This window comes from Vanessa atalanta, chromosome 2 (assembly GCF_905147765.1).
Source record: "Vanessa atalanta chromosome 2, ilVanAtal1.2, whole genome shotgun sequence".
Classification (NCBI taxonomy): Eukaryota; Metazoa; Arthropoda; class Insecta; order Lepidoptera; family Nymphalidae; genus Vanessa; species Vanessa atalanta.
In genome coordinates this window covers 14,157,915-14,177,137 of record NC_061872.1, presented here as the reverse complement: position 1 = coordinate 14,177,137, position 19,223 = coordinate 14,157,915, and the positions used below count along the sequence as shown (strand labels likewise).

The 19,223-nt window shown below is 33.0% G+C and overlaps 1 protein-coding gene across 3 annotated transcripts in view; it reads right to left on the bottom strand.

The window, feature by feature from the left end:
* Window positions 1-19,223, bottom strand: part of LOC125075835 (ecdysone-induced protein 74EF) — a 150,649-nt gene that overhangs the window by 26,747 nt on the left and 104,679 nt on the right. For all 3 annotated transcript variants that reach the window (XM_047687632.1, XM_047687642.1, XM_047687651.1), the window contains one exon: window positions 3,962-4,084. In XM_047687632.1, the coding sequence (XP_047543588.1) occupies window positions 3,962-4,084 (123 nt within the window). The remainder of the gene's footprint in view (window positions 1-3,961; window positions 4,085-19,223) is intronic.

Sequence of the window (19,223 nt, the reverse complement as noted above, 5' to 3'; positions counted from 1 at the left end):
AGTGTTTTCGTCATCGAAAATATAACTTCATTTATTTATTTCTATATAAATACAAATATAATTGTTTAAATTCCCAGTACGTATTTCAAATAATTTTGACGAGTATTATTATTCGCTGTAAATGTTCCACCGAAATAAACACATGAACGGTATGACGTAATGACGCACGAAGCAATATATCAGAGCTGTCAGAACCGGACAATATCGAATATGAACCCTTTTGAATACTCAGATTAATAATAAAACTATATTATTAGTTCACTTGTGCAAATTATCAATACACCCACATGTACATTTAACTATTGAATTCGGGTGAAATTGCACATTTTGCATGGCCTTTCTGACCATCTGCACCAGCTGAGTTTGAAGGGTTAATTTCAGTGAAAGTAACACTTTTATTGTTAACATTTCTCCTCTTATTTACTGTGTATGTTCATTTAACAATAGAGACGGCTAGGGCGATGCATTTTGACTTATTTTATACTCAAATCTTATAAACAACCTAAACAATAGAATATTTATCATTGATATAGTGGCTGTGTTATGTAGCTGCAGATTCAGATGTACCGGGTTCAAGCTAAAAGAAAAGCTTATTTATGTGATTCTTCCCCTAAGTCAAGGTGACTTAAGGGAGGAATCGTAATCACATTGAAGTAAGAATATTAAACGCGTTAATTTTTACGTTTTTATTGCAGCATTAATTAACATAAATATTTAAAACATAAAAAAATATATCTAGAAATTCAGTATATTTTTCTAAATTAGACTTTAAAACGGAAAAGCTTTTAATCAGTAAAGTCATATTTAAATCTTAATTGCAAACGTTATCTGATATTATAATTTTACATAATATTTTCGTTAATAAAAGAACTAATAAATAACGGTTACGCAATGTGTGTGTGGCGTGTCGCGTTGAATGGTATAGCTGTGTGCGTGCGGGGAGATCGGGGGGCACGGTCGTGACATTGGGAGCCATCAGCTGAGGGTATCGATTGCCCCGCACTTCCTCTTTGTTCTTTATGAATTTTTCATACCTCGACCCTCACCGCTTGTTTTGACGCGAACTTTCGCGTCAAACAATTACAGTCTAGTATATGTATATAACATTCACTTTATAAAAATAATTATAATTGTGTGGTTTTCACTGAAAATACAATAGCTTATTCGAATATAAAGTTATAATTGAGTACGTAAATAAATCATGCTTATTTTACTGAGAATTGATATATTTATTTATACAGAATTTATTTTATTATTTCGAACGGGTATTTCATTATAAGCAGACGGTTAGAAACAGACCAAATAAAATATCACGTCATAACGGGTTTCGGTCGTCTGAACGTGAGATATAGGCACGCCAAAAAATATAAGACACTTCATGCCTGCTATATATTATGTAGGTAGCTATATAATCCCTCTTCACAGCTCGGATACTGCGTCAAACCTGGGTTAGGGCACATACATACGGAAGACAGACTCTAAACAGGCCTATATGTATACGCAAAATTAATGAAAATTACACAAAAGTATTTTGATAGACATCAGTATTAAATTAATTTATATTGTATTTTTCAAATTTAAATGTAGAAATACAAATAATTGTTTCATAACGAATAATTGTTTGTTGGTAGGTCAGCTAGGCTGACTCGTTTAAACCAGCCGAAGGCTTATTTGATGGTAAGTGGTCACCTGTACCCGTGGGCAATATGCGGGGTATAAAGTACGTCATATGCGTTGCCCGTAATATCTACATCGTAATGTCCTTTCACACTATAATTATAGCCATCTTGTGAAGCTACACAAATGTCATTTGTTTTAAAATGTTAATTGTTGGGTTTGACTCTTTATTTAATATTTCAGATAGCGAAAATATATTGATATACATTCGTTGCAAAATATTAAGGAATATTTAAAAAGGTGAGCACGTCTGAGTTAGTTGATTTGTTGGTACAAGGTGATAGAAATTTTAAAGGTTGTAAAAGAGTTCAGTGTTTAAACAACGGAAACATCGTTTTGTCATAAAAAATGTATCGGCACACGTCACAAAATGTCGTTTAGTATTAAATATAGCATGATTGTCGGTCCACTTCGAATTCCGTGAACACAACCGGATGAAATATCCTTAATTCATACTAATCGTCTAAATTTTAAGAGATTTATTTAATTTTACTGATAACGGTTACTCAGAATTTCATTGAACGAATATAACGTTATGATAAAATAATACATTTCAAGAATTAGAAACAGAATAGATAAGCATTTTATGAGAACTACTTTATGACTTGTAGATGTTGTAGAAATAGTGGTGGAACACCTGAATTTGAACCGAACATTGCTGATTCCAAGAGCGGCCAAGCTTAATTTTTATTTATAATATATTTCGTGCTCGGCAGTCAATGAAAACATCGTAAAGTCTATTCGTAAAAATAATCACGTATATTGCCGGCTAACCTTTAAAATAGATCATTTCCAGTCTCTCTCGATTAAATTGTCCGTTTTCAGGCGACATTAAATAAATAATAATATTCTTCGTCGAGGCCGATCTAGGTTGAGGAAATTGCGTTGACAACGGTAAGCTATACCGACCGTCGCTCTGTACGTGTGTCGAGGACCTAAAACCATTTCCGTTGTTCTCTCTTGTACAACAGGGATCTTCGAGATGATTACTCTTGAACCGAGAAGGGATCAAAATACGGAAATGAGGACTTTATTCGATTTTTCTTATGAAAAATATGACCTTTATGGCGTATATATTCTTAGTAGAAATTAAAATTGTATTTTTGGAAAACATAATGAATCTCTTATGATTAGTTATTGTTTAATGAACGACATTAACTTGACATATTCGGGTTCGGCGCACGGTGTTAAAACTCCGTAACATATTGGATTAGGACTTTAAAAAAAACTCGCCTCCCTGATGCTGAACATCATGGGGATTATTCTTGTTGTTAGGGTTGAAATACTGGTGTTATGATTGGATGCGCTTAATATGCGATAAAGACACGCTCAGTCGGTGCATACGCCATTACAGGTTGCAATAGGCAGTAACATTAATCTGTCAAAAATTACACGTATATGAAAATTTAAATATAAAAGGGATAAAAACATTGTCATCATTATATTTAATATTTATATAAATATTAGGTATAGTTGGTGCTACATCACGTCGACGTCAGAGAAGCGTTAATCAAAGGCGGCGTTAGCGATACGCCTTGAGTAATACAAATTGCCCTCATTTATTTACATTCAGTTGTTGCCTATTCTCTTGTAAAAGAAACCTTTATGTCACGAAAATGGCCGGCAGCATACACTGTATAGGGACGAGGCTTGTTCCACAGCTCAGTACAGACCCTTAGGTACAAGGCTGACCTAAATAAAACCTACCTGGCCCTGGGCCGGCTAATCTTGTAACATATTTATTCTAATGTCAGGCGATATTTCATGAGAACATTTTTGGACAATGTTACATCTGCTTTTTTATATACCAAGTAATTTAGTTTTGTAACTAATGTACGTATAGAAATAAATAACGGTATTTTCGATTTTGTCAGTTTATAAAAAAAAACTTTGTACTTCAACATACATGAGGCATATTTTAATAAACTTTAAAAGTTGAAATGTCAACAAATTAAAAACTTTCGCAAATCCTTACAGCACAAAGCAGTTTCGAAGAACGTTTGTAACTGGTTACATATTATTTATTACGCTTTGTTCCACCCCGAGGAATACTTAAAGCTTTACTTGTTTTTTGTGGAACCGCTGTATTTACTACGTCACGGCGCAGCGCAACGGCGGCAGTTAAGATTTAAAGTCCTGAGGTGAGTGGTTTTTAAGTTACTTGTCTGAAATCTACTTTCAATTTTTCCAACACGAACAATTATTTTATAGGAAGCTGAATTTACCTATCTGTGTATGTTATTGAAAAAGGTGAACAAAAATTACTTATAAGTATGATATATACCTGTATTAGGCGCAGTATATAAATGGTGTCGGGGCGCCGGAGCGGGCGCAAGCAGGCCGTGCAAGAGAGCCCGGCCGAGAGACCCACGCGCACCCAGAGAGAGAGCTGTCGGCTCTCCGTCCACTGTAACAAAGAAACAAAATGATAAAACTAAGATTATGTATGTATTTATTAAAGCATCTGCCGAGTTTATGATACAGTAACGACGACTCTTTGTTTCAATTGTAAATTGTTATCACGTAATCATTAAAAATATGATGACGAAGTAAAATTGAATGATACTAACACTATATATTTGTTATTGATTAGACGAATACAGAATATGTATATGTGTAGATAAAAACCTAACCTAACCCTCTACTTTTAGACGAGTTCGATACAAAGAAGTGTTTATTGCTAGTACTATTATGGTATAAACATTTAAAAACGGCACATACAAAATATTACATACACAAAATTAAAATCTTCATAATTATCCTTGGCACGTCCATTTGTGATAAAATTTATTCACGTACTAGAATTTAGGAATACGTCCCTGGGGCACGAGGGGGGGATAACTCAGTCTGGAATTAGACGATGTAGTTGTTATATTTATCAGAACTCATGTTTTTGATTATTCAGAAATTACTTCGAACAAACTTACTAACTTTTTTTGTTACATTATTTGTCAAAAATAACTAAAAACGTAAATAACATTATCGTAAATAAATAGCCGCTGTGACGATGACTGCAGATACAGTATTAAAGTAAGTTTACAAATTTTTACTAAAACATTTGGTTCCTTAATAACGAAAAATAACGAAATAAATACTTTCATAAATAACGATCGTTTTCCATAAAGCCATAGTAAATAACAATAAAATCAACGGATTGCGATAAAGAAATTATGGGATCGATATTGTATAATGTATAATGATAGGAGCCAGACGCTTCCGTGCGCCGACCTTGAGACCTCCCTGGACCACCTGTTGTTCCCTCCCTAACCTCCGCAACAGTGCGCATGTTTGCCGCAGAGAGAGAGGAACACTCTCCCTTTCGTCTAGGTCGAAATGTCTAGACGGAGTGTGAACTCTTTACGGCACGGAACATGGCCGTCTGATGTGGGATACGAACACGAGACGAAATGCAAATTCGGCGAACGTCGCAAACGTGGCGCACGCGATGCATTCGACAAACGACACACATAAAGTCACTCGTAAATTTTAATTATAACCCTTTTAATCATACTTATTTTAAGGTCATTGAACTTTTCTTATCTGTAACCTTTTTTATTTCTGAAATGTTTATATTAAGCCGTGCAAGCAAGTACATTATTATATAGTACGTATTATTTCAGTAATTTCCAGCAGTCAGCTTTTATCTGGGAAACGGCTAGACGTCGGGTTAAGCGGGTTTTATATTTTAGACAAGTTTCGCTAATCAAAGTTTCTAAATGTTTGCCGACGTGGTTCGGGAAATGTTCCGAACATTTTTCGCTTATTTCTGTTACGTTTCGTTGACAGGTACTTTAAGTTCAATCGACGGCACCGCGCTATGACTAAAGCGGCCTTAAGCGCGATACTAATACATAACTTTCATTTGGAATTTGATATAAAATAAGATTTTCATAATACAACTACATATATTAAGACTCTAGTCTGATAAAGAAATACGCCTCCTGCATCACGCTGCTTAGTTATAATATAAGATATATTGAATAATTAATTATACAATAAAAATGTAAGTTCATCATTTACGGTAATTTATTTTGATGATGTAAGAAATTAAAAATACCAAAACGAAATTCGTTCTGTTACTCATCTCGTCTTTTTACTTAAAATTCTACAGCAGTTTGAGAGAATACAATTCAGTGTTGTACAAAGTGCAAGAACACGATTATAGCTAAGAGCAGCTGCAAGCTCGGATTCTGCATTATTCAAGACATAGGAAGATGGCTACGAGTCGATGACCTCTGAACAGAATAATTCCATTTTCCTGAGTGCACTAGAAATCGACTGCTTAAAGAGCATACTTTAGTGTACTTTCAATTTTCTCTGAGAACTAAAATTTGTTGCTAAAAAGTTTTTAAAGAAATACTGTAAAATGTGTTTATAAATTACAACTGTTTGAGTATAAAGCTGATATGTAATGACATTACACAAAACACAACTGTGTACAATTATTATTAGTTATAGAAATTTAAAATGTTATAAATCGCAATTCCGAAGTATCTATCAAACATTTTTAGTAGCGTAACATTGAATTGTAACATTATAGCTATGTTATAAGGCATCATATAGAGCGTAGGCTTCGTGTTAATCGATACGCGCTGAATTCAGGGCATCCGGCCCAGGCTAGACTTCCGCTTACGGCCAACCAGCAATGTCAGCGTTTTATGTGAAAGTTATTCAATCATTTTGAATACGAATTGTGTTTTTATTCAAATTCTTTACGTTTTTACTCATTTTATATAGATATGGAAAACGAAAATATTGTTGCGCTTAAATCGCTCGAAACAAGCCTTTTTACGAGAATAATACTGTTATCACAAAGAGAATAGATTCTGTCTTTTTAATATTCTGTTTTAGATAAATTAATTATATAAGTCACGTTAGAACTTGTTCGACTATGCAATTGATGAATATAAACTAATACGCCTGAATCATTTTATCATACAAGCTTGTACACATATCATCAGTTATCATAATTAATATATTTAGAGACTTTACTTCATATACATTCATTGAAGTTTCTTATGTGAACCCTCATAGCAAGTATTTTTACAACAAACAAGTGAAACTGAGTACAAAAGCTGTTCGACTTCGCCGCCCTAACAACGTAGGAGATAACGTTGGCACGTAAATTAATCTCACCGCAGGCTCCGTCAAAGGCGGGCGCATGGAGGTTACCTAGACATTCTGTAATCCTGAACCCCCCCTACTTTTACTTTCCTGTTCTGCTAAAATATTAACTAACTTGCATAAGTCATGCGGGCGAGTCCTCCCTGGCCCCCGGGGAGGAGGTGAATGCACTCGAGGGGACCAATAGCGGTGCAGGTATAATATTTCAGCTAGTAAAATAATAGTGGTTTATGCAGTTCAATGTTCGCGTTGCTACCATTTACGAGGAACGGTTTTATTACTTTGAAGGGTTTTTTTAGATGAGGGTGGATTCTGTTGGGTTGAATTAGCAGTGAAATTAACTGTAACATAGGTATGTTTTATCAAGTTAATTCAAACTACTCTGTATAAAATATTATTTTAAGCGATGTCACTACGAATTTAAAATAATAATGTACATATGTATAATTTATTTCACGTTTTGCTTATTTCACGGATAAAACAGATATTTTTGTTAAAATTTTGGTTTTCACAGATTATTAGAAATACATATATGCTTTGACCTTAAAAAAACTGTTTTTTTTTTTTCGAATATATTTAGAAAGAAAACTATTTAATCACTGAGACGATAAAACAGACACAGTTGCCATCCCAATTATATTTCGATTTTTCTTTTACATGATATTTTCTTAAACAATTAAGTACTTTATAAATCTAAGTTATTGTGTAAAGTATCTCTTTAAATCTCAGCCAGTTATTTTGAAATGGACACAAAGACATGCCAGCGACTTATTTTCACCGACAGAAGGAAATAATCAAGACGACGGGATTAATGTTTTGTAAATAACTTCTTCAACGTGGATTAGCAATTTTTACGACGTCGGTGCGCAAGCGCATCAACCCGAAAAAACAGTCTACTTACTAATAATATAGTGTGCTTAACAAAAATATAATGCTATGTAGATGATACTACAGCTATATTGCATAGTAGAAGCTACATATATCGCATACGGCTCAGCCGTTTACCTGTTTGTATGTTTCCAGTATACGTACCTACGATTCCGTAAACAGGATTTTTTATTTTCGCAATCTAATTTATTAAAATGATGATTTCATTTATTTTGTCTCTTTGTATCGATTAAGCAATTTAAAACATCGCGAACAAAATATATATAGTTTGAGAACGCAGTTTGGACCTGTTTTCAATGTGACCGCGGCCACGGTGGTCGAGGAAGTATTCGGCTGGTGGCTTTATGGCGTATGACGTCAGCTCACGGTAGCATTTTTGTTACCATACAATATTAACAACTGATCTCAATTACACTTTTACCATTTTATAGAAGATAATGTTTCTATTCTCGTTTATATATTTGGTTTGTTTTATTTTATACCAACAAACAACACACTAAAACTACAGTTACCATTATTTATGAAATCAATCTTGTATATTTTAGTATACGAACAACGGGTGACAGACAGTATAGGAATAGTTCTCATGCGTGGATGATTTCTGTTAAGAGAGATTCTTGTTCTAGCTGTATCAATAAATAATATTAAAAACCTCGAGATTGTCAATAGAGCAAATCGCACTTGTAATAACAAACAGTTAAAGGAAGTCGATATGTATAAATGTAACAATGGAATTAGAACTTTATATTGTTACTTATAAGATTCATTTGAGAACATTAATCTGATTCGGGAAATCTTACGAGATGGCTGACGTCAAAGTCTTACATCCGGGAAGCTTCTGCTATTTCAAATAGCGACGGCCACTTGCTGGACCTCCGTTTCTTATGATTTGTATGAATTGAAAGGTCTTAAAACTCTGGTTATAGAACGTCACAATTATATAGGTATCCATATCAAGTAGAACGAACAATGATTGAATATAATATCGTTCATTATCGGTTTTTTTCTTAAGGATATAGCATATATGTTATAGATTAAAGATGATCAAAATGTCTCTCATACAATATGAAGAAGTATTTAAACGTTTTTTTTTTTAATTTTTGGCAGTGCAATGTTTGCGTCAATTTGTAAATCCTCTGGTCACCTTCACGACTGTCTGGTGTTGTTTACATGTAAATAAAGCTGGTCATTTAGACGCTTTAAAAATAATACATCGTGAAGCATTCCGAATGTTTCCGCGCTCAAAATAAACGAGCACCTGCGTGGTTCGATGTATCAAAGAATATAATGCGAAAATATGATTAACTCAATCAAAATTATTACATTACTAAATAATGATTAAAAGATTATCTTTTTATTTATCCTCGAGACACTGTAAAAGCAATAAAAAAATCACAGAATGTATTAAAAATAACTTGACAAGATCGGGCAGGGAGAACGATCAAAGATGGCGTCGGAAAAGCGCGGGCACTTTCCCCGCGCGGGAAACGAAAGAAAGTCGTGCTGCGAAATGGAAACCGTTGCGATTACGTTGATAACATGTTTATCTTACATTAATAACTGCACGCCGCGCGAATGCCAGGCTAGATACTTGTTGCGTTTCCGTTCGAATTGAATATAATGTATGCAAGTAGGCAACTCATTCAACGTTTTATAATTATAATTGTATAAAGATATAACGTCGTGTCTTTATTTTATTTAAGTGTTAATTAAAAAAGGTCACTTAATGAGTCGTTAGCTTATCGAAAATCCGTTTGTGTATGCAAATAAGAGGCGCTGGTTACGCAACCCGTGACTCACTGGTGGAAAGGCCGCTGTCAAAACATTGTTTATCCGGTCACTTCGCGTGTACACACCAAATAAGTATCGGATAGGTTACAAAATTATTTGCCAATCAAATGAGCATTGCGTGGAATCTATGATTTGTGGCCCAATTTTTTTTAAATTAGAAATTACATTTCTTTAATATATTTTTAAATTATTTTTCCGGTTAAAAAGATGGAAAGTCCTATAGATAAAGTAACCGTAGTACAACCGCATTGAAATAGATCTGCTACCGGGCTATCATGCGCGTGCGCAGCCTAACTGGGTCAGCGGCGAAGGGCGATGCGTCTCCCACTCCCGCTAGTGTTGCTACGTCCGGGTGGATATTAAAACAATCATTTATTATTTATGAGATTAGTTGTTATGTAAACAAAGGAAATTGTACATATTTACTATATTTAGATATCAATTATTAAGCATTAAAGGATATCAGTTATTTTATTGTTTAGGATTTCAAATTTGTTTTCAAATATTCTACCAGAAATAAGAAATATAAATAAGACAGACATTACAAAAAAAGGGAAATTCAACATGGCGACGTCTCGAGGAGCCTGCGATATTTAACATGCCAGCGATTCGAAGTTTTGCAACCTATTGTCTATTAGTCATGTCCTAAAAGCTCGGTTTCGTTCGGTTGCATTATTTTTTTTCACCTTGGAATAGAACAGCGGGTCGGCAGCCTACGTGCAGCCTCGGTCAGGCGCTAATGCTACTCATGGTCGACCGAACATTTCGAGCTAAACCAACTATTTTCAAGCCATTGTAATCTTTATTACGGTCTCAGAAAGAGTTATTCAATCTTACGGCTTTTAAAAATGGTTTGTCGTATCATAAACATTAAATTTTTTGTCACTGGCTGATTAGACCAGGCAGTTTGTATTTGTCACGAGCAGAAAAAAACAAAAATATTTACTAAATAAAATAGGTCATGACAGTTATTTTGAGCGGCAACTTTTATTTAACTAATAATAATTATGTAATTTGTATATAGTATATTTTCATATCAAAGTAAATATTTGAATACTTTATTTTTAATAATCGTTTGCTTGTACTCCTCTGTAAATAACCAATTACTTTGATTACATATTCTATTAAAGTTGTTAGTTTAGCACATTTTATGTCGGTATACATTTTACGCATTAATAAATGTAACCGGTCAACGTGTCGAATTATGACGTAAAATACGGAGACTACTCGCGTAATTTTATTCATAACCAAATCTTACGTGTTTATCGCATATTGCATTACAGTTGATAAGCTACTAGCAGATAAGTTATCGCGATACGATACTCGTAGGAAACAAGAAATAGGGACAAGGATATAGCTGCTTCAGATATATTTGTTTGTTATTGTCGAATTCCGTACACGTGTAATAGTTGCAACACAGAATAAAAAAAAACTTTTTTGTCAATGTTTTCCCTAAGCAAATAACGAAGACCACTATTTATATGATTAATTGTAATAAAGGAGAAAACCGGAAAAAAACGCAAAAAGTGTCAACGAGAACGAAGTTGCGCGTCACTATGGTCGGCCATGTTTGGTGCAGCGCGCGAAAGTGAGATTTCGCGCGAACGGTGCATCGCGGCTCCCTTGACCTGGTTCCCCTCCCGCGACCGTAAACAGATAGATGTTAGCTCTAAACTAGCTACGCGTAACTATAGTTAAATAGATCCATGCGTGTCAGTAACACAATATGATTCTGTGTTTACGTTTCATACTTGATGTATGATTAATTATATTTAATTCAAGTTTTCAATGCAAAACGTATAAACCTAAATTATTTTTTTTAATTTAAATGATCCTCAAAAATCTGTATCTTTAAAGCATACTTGACGTCATTTGTAGAATGAAATATGACTCAATATGATTATACTGAAGCATTTTAAAGCCGTTTGTAGTTGCAGCTTATAACAAAAGTTGTTTACATATAAATTACTTTTGTTATCTGCAGGTTGTCCTGCTTTCGATTGAATGGCCAGTGGAAATATTTTTCAGGGATTTATTTACGAAATAGTTATCTTTATTGATGAAATTAGAACGTGTCGTAACATCAGACTTTGTGGCATTTAGTTTTTAACATTTCAAACAGTTTTTTTTCTGGATTTAAATGTCCGTTCGATTTTTTGATATTTCATAACGACTTTATCGTTTATAAGGTGTATTTCTGTAAGATTGTTCCAGTGTAAACCGCAATAAACCGGTAAGGAATGTAAGGCGGAAACGTTAGCCAATCTCACAACAAGTGGGCGCTGGATTCGGTCACGATATCCGATGAACGTAACGATACAAAAAATATATTCAAAAAGTCATAATTGAAATTGGCATCACAAATATCCTTATTTTATTGTTATAATTTGCAAGTAAACAGTTTATTGTCTGTATTTAAATTATAGGAACTATTCAAACGATAATATTGCTTAATAATTTTAAAAATTTGATATAATCCGTGATGAATAGTCGAGACGCTTCCCTTGACTACTTATATTGTATGACCTCATTGACATGTGGTGATGACGTGCAAAATTTATCTGTGGTTGGGATATATGAATGGGGTCCAAGGCGTTGCTTAAAGCTCGTATGTTTTCCTGTTTATGTGTACATGCGAAACGTCATTGCGTAATATCTAGACAATGACTTTAATTCTGTGTTACGATAAATACCGGTTTTTATTAACCAACACTACGCGTAACCGTGTGTGTGCTGTCCTTTAAGACGTTGGTAGATTTTAATTTAAAAATAATAATATATTATCAAATGTATTCTAAATGCTTTATTTTAAATTTGGAATGTTTTATTTCCTTTGGATTGAGTGAGTAGTTAAATGAAGCTGCATCAAGATACCGGATGTTGGTTAAGAGATGAAGGAAGCCGATATAACAATAATATGAGTATTGTTGTGTCAAAACAGGCAAAGGAAGCGCTGGTAACAATATTGTTTGCAGTATCTCTGTTTGTTTGTTTGTTCTGCGCGTGCGCAACTCTGCTGCGGTATTTCGTAGTATCCGGTAAAAGTACAGTACATTCGGCGAACGTGCTTTACAACAAGTTTTAGCAATTTTACTCCTTTTTAGTTAAACGAAATAATTTCGTTTCGTTTGAAAGATAAACGTTTGTGTTATGTAAGAACATATTCCTCAAACAAGTCAGGGTAAGACTTGCGACTATCGAGTTGAAATATTGTAATGTTATTAACAATTAAGATTTTCTAAAAATGGTTGATTTAAATTTTATCATCAAGTTCATTTTTTTTTTCAACTTAGCGTAATAGCATTAAGACCGGATATTACTCCAATATCTAATGATATTGATGCCGGAAATGGACTCGTTAACCGTATTATTTTAATCGTCAGCCATGAATATATGGAAAAATATTTAATTTATAGAACATTACCTATATCGTGTTTAGTTTTATATTAATCAAAGTAATAAATCTTTGGCATAAGATATAAACACGTGTGCTGTTCAGGGTTGAATTCAATTATTGCTTTATTTTATATGTATATGTAATGATATGTTACCTTAAAGCTACATACTTCGTATTTAGGACAGCTATTAATGTTAGATATGTGAAAGTATACATATTTTTTACTTAATAGCGCAAAAACGCCTGGTCGAATCGGGATAAAATTTTGAACCGTGTTAGTTTACATCCTGACGTATGTTGGCTACCTACAAACCCCCTCCCCCCGCACACTCGGGCGACGCTGCTGGCTGAAGTGTTATATTATAAATAGGCATATCTTAATTAATATTAAATGATTACAAAAGATCTGTAATAAGAAAGAGTATAAATGTTGCATGTGTACTCGTAAAGGTTTTCAGAATTCACCGTACTTACTTTTGAGCCGGCGTTTTTCAACATCGCTTACTTAATATCCGTATGTCGTAATACTGTTCTATGTTTAATATCATCCGTATGCATAACGAAATAAGGTTCATTATGGTTAAGCGGAACCTTGAGAACGCCTACCATACGTTACTAAATCCTTTCGAACTTTTGTTCCGCGGTTCGTCAACACCTACATTCATTAAACTGAATCGCGCAATTTAAGTTTTTACACACCGCTGTATAATATGAAGAGTTTTTATATCTAATCAACACATACACGATCTAATTTGTACATTCTCTAAATTTTAAATATGGAATAAAAATTTGAAACAGAATTAGTTTATACCTTTTATAATGTTCTGAAGCATGTAGGTACTAAATGATTCCCTTCGACAAAAGAGGTTACGCTTACAAAGAAATCTAGAAATAATATCATTGAATAAATAAAGGCGAAAATCGATTGAGTCGATGTCTTTTAGAAACGTCTGGAAAGCCCGAATTGACCTTTACGCCAGTGTTTTGTGTAGAATAAGCAATAAGTCTTCGAGTTACTTAGGGTACGGAAAAAAGTTAAAACACCGCGCCTAGAGGTAGACACGTTCTTTCAGTTAGTATAGTTTTAGGTAACGCTAAGTTCATAGAAGGTGGAGAACGAAGTTCTTGTAATGTATTTACAAATAATAAGATGTTAACCTGACAATAAAAGTGATTTAACAATTGTATTAGTTGTGTTAAGTAGCTATTTAGTTATGTTTTCAAAATATAAAGCTAATTTGTCAAAATAAGAAAAGCCTGAGCTACTAAGCAAACCACTTTACTAAACGATTTATTTATCATTAGTGGACTCTTCATTTGGAGTATATAATGTATATTTAACATTATATGTCGTATCTAATTTTGATATTCTCCGACCAGAAAGAAGTATAGTTTAAATAAATGCATAAGTGTTTATAAAATAGCTTGGCTTCGATTTTTTTTGTCAAATTTTAGAAGTATTTTTTAGATAACTAACATTTATTAGACTTTTTATCGGTATGTATTGTACACAATGAGTTGGTGAAGAGGAAAATGTGTGTGTTAGTGTGAGTGGCAGGAAACTCTGATGATATCACAGATAGCATTATTACCGTCTTAATGACGCATTTGTAGACTAGACGTTATATTATTGAATCCTCACCTTTTAATAATCTACTTAATACATGTTTATAATTTTTTATTTATTTTAGTACACAATATTACACAATATTGTGTCTTTAGTTTTAATAGAAAGTATGCGTGAAATTCTTTTAAAAATGGCAAATGTTACAATGTTTGTTTGTTTAAAAATCAGGCAAGAATACCCAAACAGCGAGAACATACAATTTGCAATACCATAAAAAATATATCTGGTATTGCAAAAAACATCTGCAAAGCATAGACAAAAGCTGAGGTACCGTTGCGAAATAAGGAACGACTATTAAATTGTAAATAGGTAATAAAAAACCGCGAAAATATGCCGCCGAATCTTTTTTTTTTTCTTTTTAACAGTTAGGTCTTTTTTGTGTCGAGGGTGTACACCCGCTACTATGCAGGTAGGTTTTTTATAACGCACGTTTTTGAAATTGGGTTAAGTATTTTTTTCTATGACAGATGAACTGAGCAAGGTGAGCGGTATATGGTTACGGAAACAGTTTTTGCTTACAAAAACGGTATGACCTTATTACCATTTTAGGGAATATCAGCGTTTCACATGTTTAGAGTGACGTAAAAAGTTTGAAGTGGTTTAAAATAATATTTGAGAAGTGCAACCATATTTTATCTCTTAGGTATTATCATGTGTATGATTTTTACGACATATACCGTTTAATATTGGCTAATTCATGATATGTTTATCGAAATGCGTTGCGATATGCTATTAATATATAGTTTTTAAAGTTACTCTAATATATTTACTTTTTTATAATTAGACGATAATTCAGTTTATTTTAATTTTGATAATTTATCGATGTAAGATTATTTTATATCTAAATAGGAATTTATTTCGCAAGATATTTATCGAGAATACAATAATACTGCCAACATTTTTTTCATGCCTTTTATTAAGAAGTGTGTTACCAAATAGTGCGGGGCCTCAATTCAACAGGTCGGCTACTAGTGTTGTGAAACCGTAGAGCCTTGTTCCACGGTTGAAGGTCGGCCAAACTGCGCGCGCGCAAGATTCGCACTCTAGAGCGTTGCACGTTCTTAATTATATGTTACTGTGTTATAAAGATTATGTAGGCGTTGCATGCAAATTAATTAAGATAATTTTTGCATATGCTTGTATGATTCTTAATAGCCTTACATAATCACTGGAAGGGAATTTGATTTAAGCTGCTTTTGCAATTTTATTACTAACTTTGAGAAACTGATTAAATATTTTAGATTTAATTTGAGCGTCTGTGTTTGTAAGGACAGATGTGTCATACTAACAAACAGTTGTCTATTGGGTAAGAATAATATATTTAATTTCGACTCGTTTTTCCCAAGCATTGTTCGGCGAGGAAGTTGTAAAACAGTTTATACATAGATTATCAATTGGCATTGTCGTAGGTTAGTTTATTTATTTAAAAAAAAAAAAAAACTAAAAACGGATGCGCCGACGTCATTTGAATACTGAAAATGCATACTAAAAAACCGTCTGAGTATGTTGTTGTGTCTCTCGTTCTTATTGTTGTTATTTATTCACGACAGAAAGAGACGAAAATATTCCAGGAAGCTTCTTAAAAAAGGACAACCCTTCCACAACCCTGCTAAGCATTCTATTATTTAGTTTTGTCAAAATGTTGTATATAACTTTGGGTGTAATAGATTCTAAACCTAAACGAAATTTCATAGAGTTTATTTTCGATCAATACAAATCATGATTTTATTGTTTTCAAATGTGGAAGGAATTAATATAATTCAGTTTTTTCATCTGTTTAAATTTCTTCGAACAGGTTCTGTTGTTTCGTTCATAGAAGTTTATATAATGGAAGTGTTATCAATACTTTTTTAATTAAATTATATTATAGATATAGAATTATTTGATCGTATGGATCAGGAAACGTTTCCAGAAATATATAACAGAGGGAATTAATATGAATCGCGTACATTAGTAAGCTATAATTATTGAAATCCAATGATTGTAAGTAGATTTAAAACTGATGTGGTTATCGCAAACCAAGTTATACAATTGTTTATGTTTATAATGTATGTGTACTTATAATTTCCACACATTAAACAAATAGCAAAATATAGTTTGAGAACATTTTTGTTGAAACTATGCACGTGGCACTTCTGCGAATGACAGTATTCCGAGCATCTGACCCTCAGTAGGTATCGGCGGACTATCAGCTAGTAATTGACGCTCAAAAATAATTTATGCAAATATTTCTGAGAACATCGACCTTTGTCGGTAGACTCCGGGTAACTTATTTATTGTCATGACCAACGCCCGAACTACGCGCGCGACTTTGGACATTGAGATTTTGACTGTCCTAAGAAGCCCTTTAACTTCAGGCGATTCTTTATACTAATTCCTAATATGTCGTCATCTCATTGACTTCAATTTTAGCTTACTATCGTCAACAAGTCATGATTACAGACACCGTTGATTTTTGAACTTAAATGTTTTAAATTATGCTGGGCTAATGCCTATTAACATCTTAAGAATGCATAACGCCGATGGTGGATACGCCTATTGGTAGATACAATATTTTTTTAATACTTATTGGTGCTTGCCTTGATTCGAACCCGTTGTCTGTAGTTAAGACTGACGTATCCTAACCACTACGCCTCCTGGGCTCTGTTTATAATTTGGGAACCTATTACAAGATGTCGTTGTAAATAAAGTCGGTATTTAATATTTCAATAAAACGTGAATTCCAATTTAAATATACGACACTGTCCGTAAGGTAATTTATAGTTCATGAGTCGCTTCCAAAACTGGTTTTTAAGTGTTTCCACCGGGACATGAGCTCGAAACGTGCTGTATATGGTTAATAGATAGTTTAATCAAAATACGTCGTTAAATTGCATTGTTTACGCGCTCCCATCCGTCTGTCCTTCACGTGTTAAATATTAAGATGCGTCAGGGATCCGTAAGGAAACGAATCGAATACAAAATGAAAAAATATCCTTTTCAATAATTATATCAACATTTTTTTAATGCAAAAAAGAAAACGATGGAGAAGTAGAGTGATGTTTCAGGAGAGATTCAAAGAGGAAAGTACATGAAAAGTGACCATTTTATTTTATGCGGAACCGATGTCATGTCGTTATCCTCCTGACACAATATTTTTTTAAGCCTTTCACTTCCGACCACAGGTATCGAAGGGATTTGATAGCCATTAGGTATTGGCAGCTGCGCGGGCGCAGATTTCCTGTATTCTTTGATACGCATGGGAAAGTTGATCATTTTTTTTTTGTTCGTGTACAGGTAGATATGACCCACTTCATTTAAAGATGTAAATTATAGTTATCTTGCTTCATTAAAGTAGTAACATTGAAATATCACTGTTTTAATTACGACACAAACGATTTCATATTCGGTTAAAAATTAACCTCGACCATAAACAATAGAAATTGAACGAAATCTCTAAAAAAATAAATTGAATATTAATTGAGAGTGTAAATGTAATTCGATATATGAAACAAATCGTGTTCAATCAACGTCGCTCGTCAACTGTCCATACTCGGAAGTGACCGGGGCATCGAACTTGCAATACCGCGAATCCGCGATGATGCAGCATTATACGTAGTTTCGCTGACATCGCCTCTATAATAATGATTAAACAATTTTGTTTTGTTTTCAATAACTATATTCAAACCAGAACTATATATAAACATATATTTGCATTTATTACCCTTTTACGTAACCGTCGAGGGCAACATACGGACTCACATACATCGTTATATATATCATGTTCTATTTTTCTGTTAGGAACATAGAATTTTGAAAAATTAAGTTTTGCATAAATTCTATAGCGCCCATCGCGTAATGAAATGTTATGAAATACAGTGTCCGCCATTTTGAATTTTATTGATGATAAGAAAAAACGAATTTAAAAATATTTTTAACAAATTCGGTACAAGTTACATAATTACAATTTATAAATATGACTCAGTAATAGATATTTTGCTCATACATAATTCATAGTTAATGGCGATATATGTATATAAAAGTATAGCATACGTGTATATGTCTTCGTTAAACATAGATTAAAATGCATGTCGTATATAATTGCATTTCCCAAGTCGATACCAAATGCGCAGTCAATAGTTTTCCTTCCTTATAGTATTAGTGTTTATTATAAAACGACCAATTGCGAATGAATCTTATCAATTGATAAATAAATTCATATATTTATATAAGTACTGGTTATAATAAATGTTTTTTTTTGTAAAATGATTGGCAGAATAATACAGTGCATTTTTATTTTATCGATAAAAAAAAATCTGAATTGATACTATTATATACCATTACTTTCCGATTCAGCAATTTATAATTAACATTTTAGTAAATATTTAGATAATGATAATTATAACTAAGTAATTATCAAAATTGTATACAATATTACAAATAAGTTTTTACATAATAATTAATTTCAATTCGCGGAATTATTGTACTGGCTGAAGCAGCAGTACCAACAGCCAAATTATAAGAAAAAAAAAAGTTTACATTAAGATGTTCTGATTTTTAGAAATTACTAGCAACCTTTAAAAGGTTTTGAATATTATCTGTCATTAAAAATTGTGTTAAATAATATTTATCTTTAATGTTAAAATTCATTCATACATAGTTTTATCGTTATATGATAGTTTTATTAACAAAAGTGAAAATTTTCTTTTCTAATTTTTACCATTATATAATTTCAAATTT